The sequence below is a fragment of the Rana temporaria genome, chromosome 9 (genome assembly GCF_905171775.1).
Source record: "Rana temporaria chromosome 9, aRanTem1.1, whole genome shotgun sequence".
NCBI lineage: Eukaryota > Metazoa > Chordata > Amphibia > Anura > Ranidae > Rana > Rana temporaria.
This window is the reverse complement of record NC_053497.1, coordinates 123,047,697-123,071,060: the sequence shown is the minus strand read 5'-3', so window position 1 is coordinate 123,071,060 and position 23,364 is coordinate 123,047,697. Positions and strand designations below refer to the sequence as shown.

At 42.9% G+C, this 23,364-nt stretch overlaps 2 protein-coding genes across 2 annotated transcripts in view; one reads left to right on the top strand and one right to left on the bottom strand.

The window, feature by feature from the left end:
* Positions 1-5,023, bottom strand: part of POMT1 (protein O-mannosyltransferase 1) — a 66,271-nt gene extending 61,248 nt beyond the window's left edge. Inside the window, exon 1 of the mRNA XM_040324393.1 lies at positions 4,898-5,023. The gene's annotated coding sequence lies outside the window, so the exon portion shown is untranslated. The remainder of the gene's footprint in view (positions 1-4,897) is intronic.
* Positions 5,024-14,487: 9,464 nt separating this feature from the next.
* On the top strand, positions 14,488-22,816 carry LOC120914473 (leucine-rich repeat-containing protein 26-like). Its single transcript, XM_040325158.1, has 2 exons — positions 14,488-15,474; positions 21,586-22,816. Exons 1-2 carry the CDS (start codon positions 14,862-14,864, stop codon positions 21,885-21,887), a joined length of 915 nt encoding a protein of 304 aa, XP_040181092.1. The 5' UTR covers positions 14,488-14,861; the 3' UTR covers positions 21,888-22,816.
* The last annotated feature ends 548 nt before the right edge of the window (positions 22,817-23,364 follow it).

The window sequence follows — 23,364 nt, the reverse complement described above, 5'->3', positions numbered from 1 at the left end:
TATGTGTGTGGCTGCAGGGTGGGGAAGGATTGGCTGTCTGCATTGACAGCTTCCCAGGACTAATGTTGGAACACGCCTGAGCTCATCACAAGTGACAATTTGTTAAAGCAGAACTCAAGCCTCCTATCCTTTACAGCCAAGCTGCCATTTTAGCTTCTGCAGTTTTCATGGTGCTGCACATGTGATCAGTTATGACACCATTCATTTGATGGCTTGACAGTTCAGGTGAGAGCACAAGCAACTGTGACAGATCTCAATCACGGCATGCCTTGTGACGTTTCTTACCAAAAAACAAGAAATACAAAAATAATCAGTGTGATGTGCCAGGATCGGTGCTTCAGCACATTGTCCTCCCTATTCACCACCAGAGGCTGGGCATTCAGTTATTCAGTCCTACACCTCTTGCTTTGATAGGCATGGACCAATAACAGGTCCCCTTTATATATCTAAAGGCACATTAAAGTAGTTGTAAACCCTCATACACAACTTTTACCTACAGGTTAGCCTATAATAATGTTTACCTGTGGGTACTGGAAACATCTCCTAAACCTGCACGGTTTAGGAAATATTTACCAAATACGCTTACGCCGACGTCATCGGCACATGTGCACTAAAGAAAGGGCACGATCGTGCCGTTTCTAAGATCCTTTCACATTGAGGCGTTTTTCATGCGGTACAGCGCTAAAAATAGCGCTGCTATACCGCATGAAAAAATCATGCCCTGCAGGATTCAATGTGAAAGCCCGAAGGCTTTCACACTGAAGCGGTGCGCTAGCAGGACCGCTCCAAAAGTCCTGCTAGCCGCATCTTTGGAGCGGTATAGGAGCGGGGTGTTAACCGCTCCTATACCGCGCCTTCCCATTGAAATCAATGGGAAACCGCGGTAATACCGCCCGCAATGTGGGCGGTATTAACCCTTTTTCGGCCGCTAGTGGGGGTTAAAACCTCACCGCTAGCGCCCGAATATCGCAGGAAAATACGACGGTATAGCAGCGCTAAAAATAGCGCGGCTATAACGTCAGCGCACCTCCGCTGCCCAATGTGAAAGCAGCATAAAGGGTCCGTGCTGTGACCATCGGCTCCTGCTCGCATTCTTGAGAGTGACGTCACGTGACTCTGGCCAGTCACAGAGCCGGAGTCTACGGCCCTAGAAGGAAGAGGGGTGAAGATGGATGTTGACACCAGCGGTGACATTGTGGGCTTCGTTTGCAGGCAAGTGGCACATAATGGGCTAGTATGTGAAGCATACTAGCCCATTATGCTCTTACTTTGCAGTGAACAAAAGAGGAAGTAAAACCACCATACATTATATATACATACATTATATATATATATATATATATATAGCGGTTTGCAAGTGGTTTACCGGGGTTATGGCTGCAGATATTACAGTACCATTTTTGACAGCCGGCGGCTGGCTTTGTCTTGAAAGCATTTTGAGCGTCTCATGAGCTGGAATGCTTTCCGAAGAAATGCGCAGACATCCTCCCCCCGCTTGCTGTTGTTTCTCTGGCTGTTTCCGCCAGTTCGCTCGAGAAATGATTCGATGGTGCGGCTGGCTGCTCCCATTAGGTGATTAAAGAGTAGATACTCTTTGATTGCCTCTATGACCTTGGAGGGCTGAAGCGACACCATGACGTGACTTCCGGTCCAAGTACATTTTTTTTTGCTTTTATTTATTGGATATTTTTTACCCTAGATATCTCCATAAAGAGAACCTGTCATGCTTATTTCTACTACAAAAGGGATGTTTACATTCCATGTAATAGGAATAAAAGTGATGAAAAAAAAAATTAACAGGACCGTGTATAAAAAAAAAAAATAACCAAAGTGAGTGATATCCGACAGTTGGAACAACGGACCGCTGCCCTCAGGGACAGGATGAAGGAACAGAACACACGTTGCCTTTATTGAGATTTGTTCTATTTATCAGAATCATATTTGACCTACTCAGAAATTAAAATTGCTTCTCTATGGGAATCTGACTTCTTGACCGGGCTAACCACCCCGATGCTCCCCCACCTTCCTTTACCTCCTTCTTCCCCTTACTCTCTTTTTCTAGACACCCAGGGGCAGATTCACGTACCTCGGCGCATATCTCCGCCGGGCGCAGCGTATCTAAGATACACTACGCCGCCGTAACTTTTTTCGAATCCTCAAAGAATTCACGCCGTAAGTTACAGCGGCGTAAGGGCGCGAAATTTAAATGGATGTGATGGGGGCATGTTTTATGTAAATACGTTGTGACCCAACGTAAACAACTTTTTTTTTTTTTAACGGCGCATGCACCGTCCGTGGGGGTATCCCAGTGCGCATGCTCGAAATTAAACCGGAACAAGCCAATGCTTACGACGGTGACGTCATTCTACACAAATCCCTATTCGCGAACGACTTTCGCAAACGACGTAAAAAACAAACGCGACGCGGGAACGAAGGCCATACTTAACATTGAGCACGCCTCATAATAGCAGGGGTAACTATACGCTGTAAAAAGTCAAACAACGTAAAAAAAGGTGCCGGCCGGACGTATGTTCGTGGATCGCCGTAACAAGCTAATTTGCTTACTCGATGCGGAATTCGACTGAAAACGCCACCTAGCGGGCGCCAAAAAAATGCACCTAAGATCCGACGGCGTACTAAGACGTTCGCCTGTCGGATCGATCCAAAATGCAGTTGTATCTTGTTTTGTAGATACAAAACAAAGATAAGACACGCAAAATTTGAAATTACGTGATACGCCGGCGTAATTCTTTTGTGGATCTGCCCCATAGAGTGTTGACTATTCTCTCTAAAATCAAGAAAAACGCTCTCTGGTATGCTATGACCATTTGGTGCAACTGCCTTGAAGGCTTGTAACCCCCCCACCTTGTAGTAGTGCTGCACCTACCAGTCTATGCTCTCTTCTCAGTGTTTACATGTTCATCATATCTTCCACCACAATGCAATTTATTCATATTTTCTGGGGATGCCACCGCCGTAAGTCTTCAGGCATGGTATATTATTGTGAGGAACTATTGTGTTTATGCTGTCTTTTAACCCCTTTTTTTTATTTTTTTTACACATATAATACATTACTGTTGACAGTTATCATTGAATATAGGCTGTCATGCCATACTCCATTTGTCTGGTTACATACCCTTAATAAAAGGATTAATTTTTTATTTATTATTTTAAATAAAAATATAAAATACTAAAGCGTGCAGAAGTGAACACGTGCGTATGGTGCATGCATATGTAAACTGTGTAAACCATGCAGGTATCTCAGCGAATGTTAGAGCTAAACCCCCTCTGCAACTCTAAACAGGCAACCTGTAAAGGCGTTTAAAATGTCATCTATGGAGATTTTTTAAATATCATAGTTTGTCGCCATTCCACAAGCGTTTTAAAGGTCGGCGTGTTAGGTATCCATTTACTCTGTGTAACATCATCTTTCACATTTTACAAAAAAAATTGGGGTATTTTTTTTATTATTATTATTATTAACCACTTCAATACCATGCACCTTCACCCCCTCCTGCTCAGGACAATTTTCAGCTTTCAGCGCTGTTGCACTTTGAAAGAAAATTGCGCGGTCATGCAACACTGTACCCAAACTAAATTTTTATAATTTTCTTCCCACAAATAGAGCTTTCTTTTGGTGGTATTTGATCACTTCTGGGGTTTTTATTTTTTGCTAAACAAATTTAAAAAAAAAAGACCAACATTTAAAAAAAAAAAAAAAAGTTTTTCTCAGTTTGTCATAAAAATGTTGTTTTCCCCTTCACTGACGGGCACTAATAAGTAGAATTGATGGGCACTGATGTGTTACTGACAAGTAGCACTGATGAGGTACTGATGTGTTACTGCTGGGCACTGGCAGACTTACTATGGGGACACTGCTGGGCACTTATTGGCATGTGATTGACACATCTGAGAGGGCTGTGCTGATGATCAATGTGTCGATTATCAGCACAGACCCCCTCTCCGCCAATCGGCTTTCCCTGTCAGCGCGAATCGAGGAATGCCGTTTACAGGCACGTCCTGGTTCACGCGATGATCAGCTGTGATTGGTCACAGCTGATTACGTGGCAAGAAGCCTCTGACAGAGCCTCCTTATCACGATCTGAGATGCGGCATGTCAGACTGACACGCCGCACCAGCAGATTTTCCTGCTGGATAACTGAACCACTTCCTGGACGTCAATATGTTATTGTGGTTCTGTTATCCTGACTGGGCATCGTATGACGTCCAGCAGGATAACATGCTGGGGTGCGGCGAATTGCTAGTGCGATGTGCCAGTCTGACACACCGCATCTCCGATTGTGGTAAGGAGCCTCTTACCACCAATCACAGCTGATCACAGCGTGGACCAGAAAATGCCGGTAAACGGCATTTCTCGGTTTGCGCAGACAGGAAGAGCCTATTGGCAACTCTCCCTGTCAAAGGGGGGTCTGTGCTGATAGCACAGCCCCCCTCAGATGTGCCAAACAGATGCCAGCAATGCCCCATCAATAAAGTCTGTCAGCGCCCACCACAGTGCCAATTAGTAACACCTGTCAGTATATCATCATCAGCAATAGGAAGACACAGAGAAGTGGGGCTAACTACAGCTGGGCATAGCAACCAATCACCTTCTAGCTCCAGCTTGTTTGGTTAAGATTTGAAAATGAAATCTAGAAGCTGATTGGTTGCTATGCCCAGCTGTAGTAATCCCTCCCCCAGTACAGTCACACAGCCACAGGAATAGTTCCCAGCCAGTGATGGAGGGACCAGGGAGACTCGTGCACCATGCTGGCAGTCTGTGAGGATGTAACCTGCAGCTGTCACCATGCCCCATCATCCTATACACATCCTACAGAGAGAGCGCTGAAGCACAGAATCATTCATACATAAGACCGCCGCCATTCACCTCACTTACATGCCGCTCAGCTGTTCTTCACGTGCGATTCGTAATGTCTGAAGAGTTCGCGGTTCGATTAGCTCAGTCTGCGGGTCACGTGATGAGAGGCCGCTGTAGAAGGCAGACGGCAGAGGGCGCTCGAGGAATGTTGAATCATAGAGTGTAAGCGGTCTTGGTGGTTACCATGGTTATTCCTGTTAACCATGTTAACCGGTGGTCGTTATCTCCTGCTGTATGGGGAGTTGACACGTGACGTTACACTGGACTGTGATGGGAGATAATAAAGTTTCTGTTCACTCTGATTCCAGTACTGAATGATTTATCCTAACACAGCCATGCCCCTCATATGGAGGAAATGTCCCCTCTTGGATCCAAAGTGCTATTGTCTCTATATGTGGCAGTACAGAGCAGAGATATTTAACCACTTTAATACCAGACACTTTGAATGATGATTGCACAGTCATTCAACACTATAATTCCCCCCCCCCCCCCCCCACAAATAGAGCTTTCTTTTGGTCACCTCTGCGGCTTTTATTTTTTGCCCTATAAACAAAAGAAGAGGGGCAAGTTTGAAAATAATATAATACCTTTTACTTTTTGCTATAATAAATATCCCAAATTAAAAATAAATAATGTTTTTCTAAGTTTAGGCCAATATGTATTCTTCTATATATTTCTTGGTACAAAATAGGGTATGGATTTATGGCATTTTTTTTTTACTAGTAATGGCGGCAATCTGCGATTTTTTTCTTGTGACTGTGACATTGCAGCGGACATATCGGACACTTTTGACACTATTTTGGGACCATTCACATTTATACAGTGATCAATGCTATTAAAATGCACTGATTATTGTATAAATGTGACTGGCAGGGAAAAGGTTAACACTAGGGGGCGAGCAAGGGGTTAAATGTGTATCCTAGGGAGTGAATCTAATTGTAGGGGGTGGGGACTCACAAGGGGAGGTGACTGATCAGTGTTCCTCTGTACTGGGAACACACCATCGGTCTCCTCTCACCTGACAGGACGTGGATCTGCCCTGTTTCAGGCAAAAATTGGATAACGAAATGTCGATCTACATAAGAAGATGTTATGGATGATCTCTTCTTATATTTAGGGTGAACCTCCGCTTTAAGACCCGGATCTTTAGGCAGCTAAAGAACCTGGCCAGTTTTTGCGATTCGGCACTGCGTCGCTTTAACTGACAATTGCGCGGTCGTGCAACGTGGCTCCCAAAAAAAATTGGCGTCCTTTTTTCCCCACAAATAAACAATAATGTAAAACAATGGTGCGCTAATTTAACTGCTTCCACCCCGGACCATTTTGCTGGTCAAAGACCAGGACACTTTTTGCGATTCAGCGCTGTCGCTGTGGCTCCCAAACAAAATTGACGTCCTTTTTTTCCCACAAATAGAGCTTTCCTTTGATGGTATTTGATCACCTCTGCGATTTTTATTTTTTGCGCTATAAACAAAAAAAGAGCGACAACTTTGAAAAACAATTCAATATTTTTTACTTTTTGCTATGATAAATATCCCCAAAAATATATAAAAAAATATATTTTTTTCCACAGTTTAGGCCAAAACGTATTCTTCTATTCTTCGTTTATTGATTGGTTTGCGCAAAAGTTATAGCGTCTACAAAATAGGGGATAGATTTATGGCATTTTTATTAATATATTTTTTACTAGTTATGGTGGCGATCAGCGATTTTTATGATGACTGCAACATTATGGCGGACACATCGGACACTTTTGGGACCATTGTCATTTTTTACAGCGATCAGTGCTATAAAAGTGCACTGGTTACTGTAAAAATTACACTGGCAGTGAAGGGGTTAACCACTAGGTGGTGCTGCAGGGGTTATGTGTTCCCTAGGGAGTGATTCTTACTGTTAGGGGCTGTGGCTACACATGACACGTCACTGATGACTGTTCCCAATCACGGGGAACGGTCATCAGTGACAGTGTCACTAGGCAGAATAGGGGAATGCCTTGTTTACAAAGGCATTCCCCTGTTCTGCCCTTGCCGACCGCAATCGCGGGCCTCCCGGGAACATCCAGTTCACGGGACCCGCGGCCGCACACGCTGGGTGGCAAATTTAAAGGGACGTACCTGTACAATCTGCGTGCCATGTTGTCGACGTAAATAGTAGTGCGGCGGTCGGCAAGTGGTTAAAAAGACAAAAAAAATAAAATATGTATATAGAAATATTTTAGTTCTTTATTCTCAAATGTTAATCTAAAAGAGGGACATTTAGATATAGTTCATAAGTCCAATGTAATAGATCCAACGTGATAACGTGCTCCAAACAAAAAAGCAATCCTTGCGCCTCAGTGCATGAAAACAGGTAATAAATTCTTCAACCACCAGTTGGTCACCTCTAGGTGCAATATGCGCTTACCTCCATGTTATGATCAAAAAGGCGACAATCGCAGTAAGAATTAACATTAAGCTCGATCCACAAACATGCCCCTCTGGTCCTCCTCTGTCTGATGGATTAGGTTCCCTCCGCAACATTGCTCTGTCTTCACAAGAGGACGAGCACCTCCTCCTAGACCTATCACCTATACTGTCCGTCATGTCTCTTTCTCCTCCAATGCGCAACATTCCCATAATGGAATGTGTTGTATTGTGTCTGCAATGACTGCACCAGGTGTGGGCAAAGTTGCCCTGATGAGTGGTTACAGAAACCAACCTGAGACCTTTTATTAAGCTAAAGCAACCTTTCTCAACCCTTTGACATGGGGGAACGCTTGAAATAACTTTCTGGTCTCAGGGAACCCCTGCTAATAATTACTATTAGCCAGATTCAGGTAGGGGCGCGTATTTTATAAGGCGGCGTAGCGTACCGTATTTACGATACGCCGCCTTAAGTCAGAGAGGCAAGTACTGTATTCACAAAGTACTTGCCTCCTAACTTACGGCGGCGTAGCGTAAATGGGGCTGGCGTAAGCGCGCCTAATTCAAATGAGGATAAGGAGGCGTTTTTTATGTTAATGGGGGGTGACCCGACGTGATTGACGTTTTTTACGAATGGCCCATGCGCCGTCCGTGTACATATCCCAGTGTGCATTGCTCCAAAGTACGCCGCAAGGACGTATTGGTTTCGACGTGAACGTAAATTACGTCCAAATATATGATGTCACAAAATAATTATTTTACCCCTTAAACTTAAATAAAAAGTGAATAATACTCATATATAATAATATAGTGCTGACTCCAGTACAGTAATGTACGTGATAGGTCACTATAAAAATAGCAATAACCAGCTCTCGTATATATTATTCACTTTTTATTTAAGTTTAAGGGGTAAATTAATTATTTTGTGACATCATATATTTAGACCAGCGCAGTAACAACACTTTTCTGCTTTCTTACCTAAACCTCCTTGAAGGTTTACACAGTACTGCAGCAGGCCAATAGAACATAATTTATTACCCATAATATATTCATTTGTGCCGGTGACAATCACTACTACGTAAATTACGTCCAGCCCTATTCACGGACGACTTACGCAAACGACATAAAAAATTTTTATTTCGACGCGGGAACGACGGCCATACTTAACTTTGACTAGGCCAGCTATTTGATGGAATAACTTTACGCCGGAAAATGCCTTACGTAAACGGCATATCTTTACTGCGACAGGTGCACGTACGTTCGTGAATCGGCGTATCTAGGCATTTACATATTCTACGCCGAACTCAATGAAAGCGCCACCTAGCGGCCAGCCTAAATATTGCACCCTAAGATACGACGGCGTAGGCTGTCGTATCTTAGCTAGGTTTAAGTGTATCTCAGTTTGAGAATACACTTAAACTTACGACAGCGCAGATTCAGAGTTACGTCGGCGTATCTACTGATACGCCGCCGTAACTATTTGTGAATCTGGCTATATATCTACAGCTCACAGTACATGAGTGTGATGGTCAAAAAGGAAGAACATTCATTACAGTTTTAATCAGATGGAAGACTTGCATACATGCAGATAGATTACAAATATACTATTATAAATAGTTGCTTAAAGCGGGGGTTCACCCTATAAAAAAAAAAAAAAACATTTTTTTTTTCTTCTAGCATAAAATTCGGCATAGTAGCGCGAGCTACAGTATGCCTGTCTTAATTTTTTTATCCCCGTACTCACTGTTATATCGTACATAGAAGATTCCGACTGCCCACGGGGAATGGGCGTTCCAATCCAGACGGAAGGTGATTGACGGCCGGCTCTGGCGCGTCACGCTTCTCCGGAAATAGCCGAAATAGGCTTGGCTCTTCACGGCGCCTGCGCATAGCCTGTGCGCAGGCGCCGTGAAGAGCCGAGACCTACTCCGGCTGTCTTCGGGGAGCGTGACGTGCCAGAGCCGGCCGTCAATCACCCTCCCTCTTGAAAGGAACGCCCATTCCCCGCGGGCAGTCGGAATCTTCTATGTACGATATAACAGTGAGTACGGGGATAAAAAAATTAAGACAGGCATACTGTAGCTCGCGCTACTATGCCTCATTTTATGCTAAAAAGTTGTTCTGCAGGGTGAAACACCGCTTTAACAAAGAAGAAGAAATTGCTCATTGCTTTAAGGACCTTTTTGCAACTTTTGGAGGAACCCTGGTCAAGAAAGGCTGCGTTGAAGGATAACAGGGTGGCGGAATTGACAATTTTGTGAAAAGTGGTTGTAATATATCTTCCTTTGTATCTACAGACTGTGGAATTAACAATGTTGACATTTTGATTGCTGCTTTAGGGGTGTGTCTGCAGCTGTCTAGTGTTATCTTCACCGGTTCATGAACCACTATTTCCATTGTATATCGCTGTGCTCACAGTACATGTCACTATTTTCTCACTGTTGGCTCATCTTTTGTCAGCTTCTGCCATTGGGCTCCTAAAAAGAGAAGTTGATTTTTTTCAAGTAATGGAATATAAAGCTTGACAGTTCCTGACCACCTCATTAAATATAGCTATGGATCCTCAAAATGCAGACATATTCTCTATGGCTTCATATCACCCCAAATTGAGTGATTATTTGTCTATGGAGAAAACCAGTTAGATGCTAAAGATGGACAACCCTGGACACAGGATATACCGGGACTGGACTCTGAGGATTGGGAGGACATGTGGGACTTCCCCTTTAAAATTTTGGTCTCACTTCGAGACCGTCTCATACAATACAAAATACTGCACCGGGCATATATTACACTGTATAGATTGCATAAAATGAGAACCTCCCTGTCCTCGGAGTGCTGGAGGTGTACTGGAGATACGGGCGACTTTATACACATCTTCTGGTCCTGCCCAGCAATTAAAGACTACTGGTCACAAGTACTTTCTGTCATACAAGAAGTGGTGGGAAAAGAGATAGCCCCAACCCCGCAGATAGGCCTTCTAGGCTTAGTAGAAGAATTAGCCCCCAGGATAGCAGAGAGAACTCTGAGGCCTCGTACACATGACGGGACATGTCCTTGAAAACGGTCCGCGGACCGTTTTCATCGGACATGTCCGCTGGCCGATTTTGGTCTGATGGCTGTACACACCATCAGACCAAATTTCCCGTGGACAGCGAACGCGGTGACGTGGCCACGCCGTCTCCGCGACGATGACGCGGCGACGTGCGCGACCCTGGAAGGTCAGGGCTTTCGGCCGAGTGGACATGTCTGGTGAGTCGTACAGACGACCGAACATGTCCGACGGAGAGGCTTCCAGCGGACATGTTTCTTAGCATGCTAAGAAACATTTGTCCGCTGGAAACATGTCCGATCCGCCGGAAAATTGTCCGGTCGGCCGTACAGACGACCGAACATGTCCGCGGAAACTGGTCCGTGGACCAGTTTCAGCAGACATGTTTGGTCGTGTGTACGAGGCCTGATAGGACTCCTGCTATTCTATGCCAGGAAAATTATCACTCTCTGCTGGAAAAAACGTGGCCCACCATCCATATTGTTATGGAAAACACATGTCAATAAAGTACTGCCACTTTATAAGGTAGCCTATCAAAATAGAGGATGCCCCAAAAAATACGATAGAGTGTGGGCCAAATGGCTAGCGGAGGCCTCCACGGCAACCGTAGACTTATTGAGCATGTACATAATACCACTCTACGGATGGATGTGATTTTGATACATTGGGTGAAGTTTGTTATTTATTTGTTTATTTATTTTTGTATTGTACTATCTGATATGGGTTTATTGGATATCTATTATTGTCCCTTGGGTCTCGACTGAAAGTTTTAAAACTCAGACATTTCAATTGAGCAGGAGCCAATACAGCACTAGGTTGTTTGTTCTTTTCTTGTGGACGTGCTACAGTTGTATGTTACAAATGATGGAAGCAGCCCAATTGCCGTCTGGCACCGACCCCTTCTGGGTCTAGTCCCATGGCTGTGGCAGGTTTACTGTTGTTTGTTTTTATGTCTTGTACTCAATAAAAAGATAAAAAAATATGCAATATATGCATATATGCAAATATGCAAATATGAATTAAGAAATTATTAAAGGGGTAGGTGGTGCTGCCCGTCACCTGAAGCGTGAACCTCCGAGGGTAAATCACACTTCTCAGGTGAACGTGCAAGTGCTAAATTGATTGATTAAAGCGGAGTTCTGGCCACAATTTCACTTTTTAAATATAAATACCCCTGTAATACACAATGTATTCTAGTAAAGTTAGTCTGTAAACTAAGGTCAGTTTTGTTAGGTTGTTACAGAATTTAGACACTTTATAAAATAGAAATTGACTGGGGCCATCTTAAGTGTGGGCATCATGAAGCCAGATTGTATGACTTCCTGGATTTCAGCCTTGCAGATCTCACACATGCTCAGTGCTGCACAAGCAGTGTAATAGGTTTCAGATCAGGTTTCAGCACCTGTACTGTCCAAGTCACATGATTCTTTGAGACTGGGGAGTGCACAGACTCCTGGAAAGTTACACCCACTACATTCCCAGGAGTCTGTGCGGTGTAGGTTAGGAAGCTTAAGCACCTAGGTGCAGGAAGTGGGAAGATTAACTATTCTGCCTAGCAACAACACTTTGAAGGCATCTAAAAAAAAAAAATTTTTCTTAAAGGACTAATGACATTTTTTTAAAACTACTGATGTAATGTTATATTTATGGGTGGAACTCCACTTTAAGTATTTATGACAGGGATTGTTGTGCATCAGTAATGTAAATATAAAAAAACTCATAGAAATAAAAAGTGTTCCCAATCTATTATACTTTACCAGTACAAAAATATTGTGTGTAGTGCTCTAGTAAGTGTTTATAGTGCTTATTACCTGGGATGTGTATATATTCCAAACACACAACCACGTAAAGAGAATGAATGTGAAAATATATGTGTATATATGAAACAGGAAAACCAAAATCAAGAAAATTCATCAAAAGAATCCATCAAAAAAATCCTCCAAAAATGTATCAAAAATGTGAATGTGAAGAATGTATGTAAACAAATATATAATTAAAGGGTCACTAAAGGAAATTTTTTTTTGCTGAAATGACTGTTTACAGGGTATAGAGACATACAAGTTAACTGATTCCTTTTAAAAATGATTAAAAATAGATAAAAATCAATCATATAACGTGCCTCTAGTTTCACTTTCGTTTTTAAACTGGTTTCATGTTTCTGTGAAGTAGAGAGAGACACGGAACACAAACAAACAAATCCAGGGCAGTGTTTTGTTTTTAAAATGAATCTGATTGGTTCTGAGGAGTTTTAGACACACAGCTTGGACCACAGTGAGAAGCTCCCATGAGATTTTTCATAAGGAGCCAGACAAGCAGGAAGTGTGGAGATCAGAGCAGAATTACAGCTACTTCAAAGCAAAAACGAACAATGAGGACATGAAACCAGGACTGCAGTAAGGTAAAGGAAGCTATTTAGCTAAAAAATTATTTTCCTTTAGTGATCCTTTAAGTCCAGTCTTTGGTGCAAATTGCAAATTCCCAAGTGACTTGTGCTGGTACCACCTGTTCATGCTTAACCCCCCGTTGCCGAGTTACCAGGTCACGTTTATATGGTTCTGAACAAAAGCTCCATACAGCAGCACGTGGCAGATAATACCGGGACGGGCTGGGCATTGCAGGATATACCACGGTTTAATGTGCCATGGAGGAGGTGATCGTAAATAAGTAAGTTGTCTTCTTCAATTATGGGCACTGATATGGCGGCACTGGTGGGCACCGATGAGATGGCACTGATAGGCACCGATGAGGTGGCACTGATGGGCACTGATAGGCGGCACTGATAGGCGGCACTGATAGGCGGCGCTGGTATGCTGCACTGATGGGCACTCATAGGCGGCATTGATGGGCACTCATAGGCGGCACTGATGGGCACTCATAGGCGGCACTGATGGGAACTCATAGGCGGCACTGATGGGCACTCATAGGCGCACTGGGCACTTTTTGGGGGCACTGATGGGCACTCATGGGCGGCACTGATGGGCACTTATGGGTGGCACAGATGGGCACTGATAGGTGGGCACTGGGCATAGATGGGCACTAAGAGGTGGCACTGATGGACACTGGGTGGCACTGATGGACACTGGGTGACACTGAGGGGTGGTACTGATGGCATTGCTGGGCACAGTCAGTGCCCATGTTGCCAGTCAGTGCCCATTTGTGGGCACTGATTGGCATCAATTTCATTAAAAACATTTTTTTATTGTTTTTTTAAATCAATCTGTGCTCTATTGAGCACTGGGGGGGACTCCCTGGTGGTCCAGACTGACACCCCGCATCACCGATCGCTGCGCTTCCCGGACGTCAATCTCCTATTGACCGGGCGAGAAGTGGTTAAGCTTTTTCAGTCAAGCGTTGAAAAGAAAAAATTGAAGCAGATTGGTTGGTACGCACAGACTCGCCAGATGCTCCAGCCTTAGCAAATTCTCAAATTTTCTAAAATTGGGTTTCAGTTGGAACAGTTTAGAAACACCTCCTGGTGGTTTACATTAGAAGGCTTGAAGCCTAACAAGATTTGTTCTCAAAGAAATAAATGTTAAGATTTCACTACAACAATTGTGCATTTTAGTGTGCACGACCTGGGCACAGATTAAGATAGAAGCCGATTTAAAGGGAAGCTGTATATTAAATATAAGGTGACCATAATATGATTGTACATGCTTCTTTAGATTTACTATCAACTATGGAGTGCAAGGGTGCTGCTTCTTACAAAGTCTGTCAGACAGCTGACTCACAGAAAACAATGCAATACTTGTGTGGTTGATATGTTCTCCTAATAGTTGTTAAACAGGAAGCAAAATGATGGCTGGGAGCTACTGTGAGCTTTAGTGGTTACACAATAAATCTGTGTAGTATTATTATTATTATTATTATTATTATTATTATTATTATTAATAATAATAATAATATTAATATTAATAATAGCAATAATGTTGTTGGTAAAAACAACAACAATAATATTAATAATTATAATAATAGAAATAATAAGACGAAAAAACAATACTGATGGAGATGCCCTCAAATTGATAATTTACGATAATCTCTCCTTTAATTTCGCACCTTGATTCTCCTAGATTTACAAAAGGAAACTTTAGATGTTTCAACCCCTAGCGCAAATACTATTATGTCAGCCTTGTTAATCTCCTACAATATGTCCTTTCTGCCTGGAGTGAGAAATATTTATCTTCTTTCTTTATCCTGCTGGGTGGAGTTACGTCTTGGTTCTTTGTCAATAGTAGAACAATGCAGCAATGCAGAGGGCACACAACCCACAATTAATCTCTGGGAATATTTGCACAGCTCATATGACCTGTCTTTTAACCTAAGACTTTGGGACTAGTTTATAAAATTTGCCAGTGTAATTCACAGCACTAAACGTGCAAAGTAGCTTTTGAACTTCATAGAAACTTACCAGGAAGACCCTGTGAGATGAGATCAATGTTTTGAGCTTAGCCTTGGACTTTAGGAAGTTTTGAAGCACTTTCTCCAGGTACACTTCGATTTTTTTGCTTCGGTGGAATAGATCAATCAAAGGATGAATTGTTTTGTAAGGTTCTCCATACAATCTATCCTTATTGGTCTCAACACTCTAAAGATATTTTGTTGCCCCGATGTTTGCTCCTGTTTCGGTGGAAAGGTGGACTGCTATGGCAAAGGACTACACTCTGTTCCTGAAGATATAGATGAAGACCCTCACACCATGTTACTGGCCTATAACAAAATCACTGGTCTTAAGACCTTGTCATTTTTCAAATACCCAAACTTGAAACACCTTGAGCTTCACAACAATTTGATATTTACTATTCACCACCAGGCTTTCCAAAACCTGAACAACCTTACCCACTTGGATCTAAGCAGCAACCAACTGATGGTTCTAAGACCTGAGGTTTTTCAGCCATTGTCCAGTCTAACAACTTTAAATTTGGGCAACAACCGAATTGTATGGCTGCCTGGGAATGTGCTGGAGTCTCTGACAAACCTGCGAGTCCTTCATCTGCATACTAATGCCCTAACAAGCTTGAGAGTAGAAATTCTGTACACGTTACCATCTCTTGTGGAACTGAGGTTGGATGGGAATCCTTGGGCTTGCACTTGTCAGATACAATATCTTCTGTTCTGGATGATAGAGCATTCTGAGAAAATTTACGGTAAGGAATTATTTAGAAAGAAAATCTGCCATTTTTTTTTTGAGGTGCAAGATCTGATGCTCCGTACACATGATCGGGATTCCCAGCGGTAAAAAGTCTGCCGGGAATCCCGGGGGGAAAACCGAGAACCTGCTCGGTCACTTTCCCTGTGTACACACCAGAGGTTTTCCCGTCTGTGGTGAGAGCTTTGGACGGGAATCCTGGCCGTGTGTATGCTCTACCGCAGTGTTTCCCATAGGGGAAACTGCCGGCAAAAAGACCCCCGGGAATCCTGTCGGGAAAACTGACATGGAGCATACACACGGCCAGTTTTCCCGGCCAAATGCTGTCATGGCAGTTTTCCCAACGGGAAAACTGGTCGTGTGTACGAGGCATAAAGCGGTTATCCTGATGCTTCTTTTTCTACCTAGTGAATTTGTAACCTAAAACAAGCTTACAGGATAGAAGTTTAGATTTTAGAGATTTTAATAGCTACAGGCTTATCCCAGGTTAGTGACTCAAGAGATAGTGGCATCCAAATTGGGACAGCTCTATCACTTGCACATTATACTGTAACATGTCAGCAATAGCAGTTAATATATTTTTTATCTTTACAGGGTTTTACTTTGCCTGTGGATTTTTACAAATCGCCATACAATATAAATAACTTTTAGCGCAACACTGTTTTTTTTGTATATGCTAGGAGACTAGGTAATGTGAATATATCTCACCATAGTGGTGCTGCTGAATATTTACACTGTAAAGGTTTAATTTGAATTTATGATTTTTTTTTTGCACAAGTGCAGTATTTCTTCTGTATGCAATATACATAACTAAATGGCTTTGTTTGTAAACTATCTACATGGCAAAGATGTTAGAATGCACCCCTTAGAAGTGGCATAGCTTAGGTGTCTCTGTCACATATTTTTTTGATAGTCACCCTGCAATAGATGATGATGACTTTTTTTTTACCAGTCTGTCCATGGTTAGTCTTATCTTTGCTCTTTTAAGGAGCTACAGAGCCCAATGAGGTTGATTTACTAAAACTGGAGTGCAAAATCTAGTACACCTGTGAATAGAAACCAATCAGCTTCCAGGTTTTATTATCAAAGCTTATTTGAACAAGCTGGAGTAAGAAGATGATTGGTTGCCATGCACAGCTGCACCAGATTTCGCATTTTCCAGTTTTAGCAATTCAACCCCAATTAATCTTTTGCCAAGACCTTGATTTATGCTGTAGTACCACCAACCAGCAATGTTGAATTTAATGTTGTTAATCCTGACCCACTGAGGTTCATTAACCACTTCCCGCCCGGCCTATGGCCGATTTACGTCCGGGAAGTGGTTATGAAATCCTGACAGGACGTTCTAGAACGTCCTGCAGGATTTCATGCCGCGCACGCCCGTGGGGGCGCGCATCGCGGCGATCGGTGATGCGGGGTGTCAGTCTGACACCCTGCATCTCCGATCTCGGTAAAGAGCCTCCGGCGGAGACTCTTTACCACGTGATCAGCCGTGTCCAACCACGGCTGATCACGATGTAAACAGGAAGAGCCGTCGATGGCTCTTCCTCACTCGCGTCTGACAGACGCGAGTAGAGGATAGCCGATCGGCGGCTCTCCTGACAGGGGGGGTTAGCGCTGATTGTTTATCAGCGCAGCCCCCCCTCGGATCGCCACCCTGGACCACCAGGGATGCCCACCCTGGAGCACCAGGGTGGGCAAAAAAAAAAAATGACAGAAAAAAAAAAAAAAAAAATGACAGAAAAAAAAAAACCAAAAAAAAAAAAAAAAAGATCCCAGTCAGTGCCCACAAATGGGCACTGACTGGCAACCTGGCAAAAATCAGTGCTGCCACCCCAGTGTCCATCAGCGCCACCCCAGTGTCCATCAGCGCCACCCCAGTGTCCATCAGTGCCACCCCACAGTGCCCATCCATGCCCAGTGCCCACCTATCAGTGCCCATCTGTGCCACCCATAAGTATCCATCAGTGCTGCCCATGAGTGCCCATCTGTGCCGCCTATGAGTGCCCAGTGCCGCCCATGAGTGCCCATCAGTGCCGCCTATGTGTGCCCATCAGTGCCGCCTATGTGTGCCCATCAGTGCCGCCTATGTGTGCCCATCAGTGCCGCCTATGTGTGCCCATCAGTGCCGCCTATGTGTGCCCATCAGTGTCGCATACCAGCGCCGCCAATCAGTGCCACCTCATCTGTGCCCGTCAGTACTACCTCATCGATGTCCATCAGTGCCATCTCATCGGTGCCCATTAGTGCCGCCATATCAGTGCTCGTAATTGAAAGAGAAAAAACTTATTTACAAAAAAATTAACAGAAAAAAATAAAAACGTAATTTTTTTTCCAAATTTTCAGCCTTTTTTTAGTTGTTGCGCAAAAAAAAAAAATCGCAGAGGTGATCGAATACCACCAAAAGAAAGCTCTATTTGTGGGGAAAAAAGGACGCCAATTTTGTTTGGGTACAGTGTAGCATGACCGCGCAATTGCCATTCAAAGTGCGACAGTGCTGAAAGCTGAAAATTGGCTTGGGCGGGAAGCTGCGTAAGTACCTGGTATGGAAGTGGTTAACTAAGGAAACTGAGATTTACTAGAGGGGATGCTCGCATTAGTGAGCATTGTCAATCATCCACGTGTGAACAAGTTCAAGTTACAAGGACATAACAGCAACAGAAGTCCTTGAGTACTGTATCCATTATTGAAAAATAAATTATTTGTCAGGAATTGTGCTTTAAAGCCCAGTGGAAGCTTTCAGTTTAAATTAATACTGTATATACAATACAGGTAATTCAAAACAAAAGCTGTTCGGGGTCTTATAGTGCGATTTCTTTGTAAATGTCACACTCTACTGTTCTATTTTCCAGAGCTAGGACTTTCCCTCTGTGTGCAACTGCCGCCTTCCAGCAAATCACATAGGGAACACTGTTTTAAAGGGCTAGCATGCAGATTGCTCAGTGTTCCAGCAACATGTGTACATGCTAGCAGCTGGATCCCTGTGCTCCCAAGTGATTATCTAGCATTTTCCCAGTGCTCTCCTGTATTGCCTCTTTGTGTTCCTAGTATGTGTGTCTCTCTATCTCTGCAGTGTGTTTGGTCTCCAGTCTTGGGTACCCTTTCCTGTGTCCTCGTGTCTGTTCCTGTGTCCCTTGTGTTCCTTTACTATCTCTTTACCCTCTGCACTCCAGTAATGCCGCGTACACACGATCAGTTTTCGGCATGAAAAAAAACGTTGTTTTTCAAAAACGTCATTTAATATGATCGTGTGTGGGCTAAAACAACGTAAAAAACCTGCGCATGCTCAGAAGCAAGTTATGAGATGGGAGTGCTCATTCTGGTAAAACTACCGTTCATAATGGAGTAAGCACATTCATCACGCTGTAACAGACAGAAAAGCGCGAATCGTCTTTTACTAACACAGAATCAGCTAAAGCAGCCCAAAGGCGAATGGAACTTCCCCTTTATAGTGCCGTCCTATGTGTTGTACGTCACCGCGCTTTGTTAGATCATTTTTTAAAAACGATGGTGTGTAGGCAACGTCGTTTTAATGATGAAGTTGGGAAAACTTTGTTTTTTGGACATGCTGAAAAACAAAGTTGTGTGTGTGGTTGGCTTTTTGGATGGCATTCTCATTTTTTCTTCAGATCTCTCTGCTCACAGACAGCATGACCATACCATCCTACAGCATCTTTAGGATCAGGACAATTGACTCTATGCTAAAATTGAAAAGTTTCTCTTTAAACTCATACGAGTACCTTTCTTGGGCTATATTGTCTCCATGGATCATGAAAAAGTTGCAGCTATTACCAACTGGATCTTGCCTAGCTGCCTCAAGGCTACTCTGCACTTCCTTGACTTCACCAACTATTATCTGCAGTTTATTCACCATTACTCCATGCTTGTGGCTCCTTTCGCAGGCCTTACTCGAAAGAGCGCTGATCCCAAGAATTGTCTGTCTGAAGCAGTGGAAGCATTTCATGCATCAAAAACATGCTTTCTGGTCCTACTCATGTAGGAGCGGAAACAGTCATTTTTCAATACCCTAGTGGAGCTAGGCACCCATGTGCCTTTTTCTTTAAAGCCCCGTACACACGACCGGTTTTCCTGCCAGGAAAACTGCCAAGAGAGCTTTTGGCCGGGAAAACCGGATGTGTGTATGCTTCCTAGCAGTTTTCCCATCAGGAAAACAGACGGGAATCCCAACGGGAAAATAGAGACCCTGCTTTCTATTTTCCTGTTGGAATTCCTGGTGGCTTTTTTGCCGCCAGATTTACTAATACTCTATGGAAAACACTGTGAGGCAGTGCCCATGGAGCATACACACAGCTGGGATTCCCGGCCAAAGCTCCATGGCGGTTTTCCTGTCGGGTTCTCGGCTTTCCCCTTGGTTTTTACGTCAGACTTTTTACCGCCGTGAAAACTGAGAGAGTGTACAGGGCTTAAGACATTTTCCACAGCAGAAAAACGACTCCATCTGAGATCAAGAATTACTTTCTAAAAAACTGTCCCTAGAAAGGTGGCGATATTTCTTGGAAGATTCACCTCATCACACCACAATCTACAAGGATCATAAGAACCTGCAATAACTTAAGTCTGCATGTCACTTGAATCCTAGACAGGCCTATTGGTCCCTATTCTTTTTCTGGTTTGATTTTTTTGTTGTACCTTAAAACCAGGGACATGCAAGATTTGCAATCTTCTATTGAGTCCTGGCTGAGACCTCTATCTGAGACTCAGCCTTTCCTCCTGACAAAAAATAAAATAAAACAGGGAATATACAGCGCTAAATAATAATACAAATGTATTATAGTAATAACTGCAGCGATTAACCAAGTGATATAAACAAGGCAAAATACATACAAAATAACAATCGCACTAATCAATTAATTAAAGGTATATATATTAACCACTTAAGACCTTTAGGCAGGTAAAGGACCTGGCCAGTGTTTGCAATTCGGCACTGTGTCGCTTTAACTGACAATTGCGCGGTCGTGCGCAGTGGCTCCCAAACAAAATTGGCGTCCTTTTTTTTCCCACAAATAGAGCTTTCTTTTGGTGGTATTTGATCACCTCTGCGGTTTTATTTTTTTGCGCTATAAACAAAAATAGAGCGACAATTTTGAAAAAAATTCAATATTTTTACATTTTTGCTATAATAAATATCCCCCAAAAATATATATTAAAAAAAATAGTTTTCCTCAGTTTAGGCTGATACGTATTCTTCTACCTAGTTTTGGCGTTTATCGATTGGTTTGCACAAAATATATAGTGTTTACAAAATAGGGCATAGTTTTATTGCATTTTTATTAATTTTTTTTTGTTTTACTACTAATGGAGGCGATCAGCGATTTTTTTCATGACTGCGACATTATGGAGGACACATTTTTGCATCTATGCTTTGTGCTGGGAGCACTGTCAGTAACACTGTTCCAAGGAGAAAACCTGGTGGCAGCATGGAAAAAGTCCCACCTATATACATACAGTCAGGCGACAAGAGGTATACTAAAACTCCAAATACAACGTTTTATTTTGTTTCGGATATAGTGGGAACAGGCCTCTGTCAGGTTTTTTTTAATGCTGTCTTTGCCCTTTTTGGAGAGATTTGCTATAGCATTCTATCAGGCCAGGAAGTGATGGCAAATCTCTCCAGTGGGGATACAGACACAAATCTATAGGGAAGGTAGGGAAATGTGCCTTCCTGTTATGGTGAAAACCGATCCACTCATTCTCTGCCCTGGTGTCATAGACACAGGAAGCAATGCAAATCTTACCAATGGTGTCATAGGCAGAAAAAAAACCACTGAAAGAAATTTTGTATTATTTTAAGCAGAATATGGATGGAACGGAAAGCCTAACAATGTTTTTAATCGCTTTTCCCCCAGTTGCTCCCTCATTTCTTGTTAGAAAACCTACCAAAAATTATAACTTTTCCCTACTCTAATCACACTATATAAAATTTGGTTGGAGTTGGGCCTTATCAAAAACATGATCCAAATGCTTGATATTTGTGCCTTTTATGGGGAGCTCTAACCTTATTGGACAGATGGAAAGTTTTCTGTTGTCTCTAAAATTAATTCAGTGCATACATCCTTTATCTTACCAACAAAAACAATTTGTCTTCCAGAAAAGCAACAGATATTATGTGGCGTTCCAAAATACCTGAACCAGTACCCGATGTTGCAGATTGAACCCAGATCCTTTGACCATTGCCAGGACTTCTTTACGCTCTATGAATATCTCTATTTCCTGTTAATTGGCATTGCTTTGTTTACTGCCAGTATCCTGCTGTGTCTCCTCACAGGGATGACTGTTGTCTTCTACAATCGTCAATTACTGCAAGTACAGCACCGTCCGCATACCTACAAAAGGAAAGCTGTCAGGAAACAGGAGGATGTCACCAACGGTAACCACCTACCAGTGTGCTGAATCCAGAGGAGTCAGTGTCATCTCATCAAATTGTATCCAGAAATATAAACTATATTGTTCCTCTTCCTCTAATAAAAGTGAGGAGAATCCCCCTCACTTCCTGTTCTGTCACTTCCATCAAATAGACAGAAAGCAGTAAGATTTTCTGTTCCTTCCATTCCTGCCTTAGGACTTTTTCACAGAAACTAAGTTGAGATGCATTGATCTGCAAAAATTATACCCTGTTTACACCGCAATACTTCCATGAGGTGCGTTGCAGAAATGCATTTTTACGCAAGGTAAATCACCACAACACGTCAAAACGCGACGTGGTGCATAGAGTTGAATAAGTGAATCATTTCGTAAAACTTTGATAAGGTTAAAAGAAAAAAGTAAACAGTGCCTTCCTGAACCATACAAGATCACAAGATGAGGTGGAGTAGCCATGGCAGGGGAGACTCTTTCGACAAAGTACCCGGTCCCCCCCATGTTGATCGAATCAAGGGTCTCTTCCACAAACCAAGCCTGGTGGGGGACTGCAAGCAGGGGTCTTATTGGAATCTGGAATCCCCCTTTAAAAAAAGGGGACCCGCAGATACCCCCCCCCCCCCCAAAGTACCCCTACACATTGAGAAAAGTGTAATCTAGAAATAAAGACACCCAAACACTAGACAAGTCCTTTATTAACACCTTTCCGGGGGCTTTACTATTCTGAATGGACGTCATATGACGTCCTTCGGAATGGGCCGGTCGTGCGTGGCAATCACAGATCTCGGTAAAGAGCCTGTGACGTAGGCTCTTTACCATGTGACCAGCTGTGTGCAATCACAGCTGATCACAGTCGGATTTCCTCTCCTCATACTGACAGCGTGTGATGAAAGGAAGCGCACATCAGTGAAGGTGAAAAATTACTTATTTACAACATTTTATAACAGAAACTAAAAAAAACTTTTTTCATTTGTTTAGCAAAAATAAAAAAAACCCAGTGGTGATTAAATACTACCAAACGAAAGCTCTATCTGTCTATAAAAAAAATGCTAAACATTTTTTTGAGGTACAGCTTCAAAGTGCAACAGTGATGAAAATTGGCATGGGCAGGAAGGGGAGGGGGAGTGCCTGGTATTGAAGAGGTTAAAAAAATAGTTTTGATGATTTTTCTACCAAAAATCTGCTACTCCCAGATGCGCTAGTTATCTTTTTATTTTTTTCTGCCTATAAGCGTCTCTGCCTTTAAGCTCCTCTAAATGCCCATGTGTGCATGAACACATAGGCTAACATGCAGGGATGTTTAGATGCCTTCTCCAACTAAAACCACATTACACCTTTAGAAAAAAAAAAGCACTCATGAAGAAAAGTAAAATAATAAACGTACCTCACACTTCTGCACATCACCGTCCTCCTGAGATTGTTGAATATCCTGAATGTTGGGAGATGTTGCTCCAGCACAGTGCAAGATTGTCTTTTCACGACACTTGAAAGGCACAGGCTCTCCTTACAG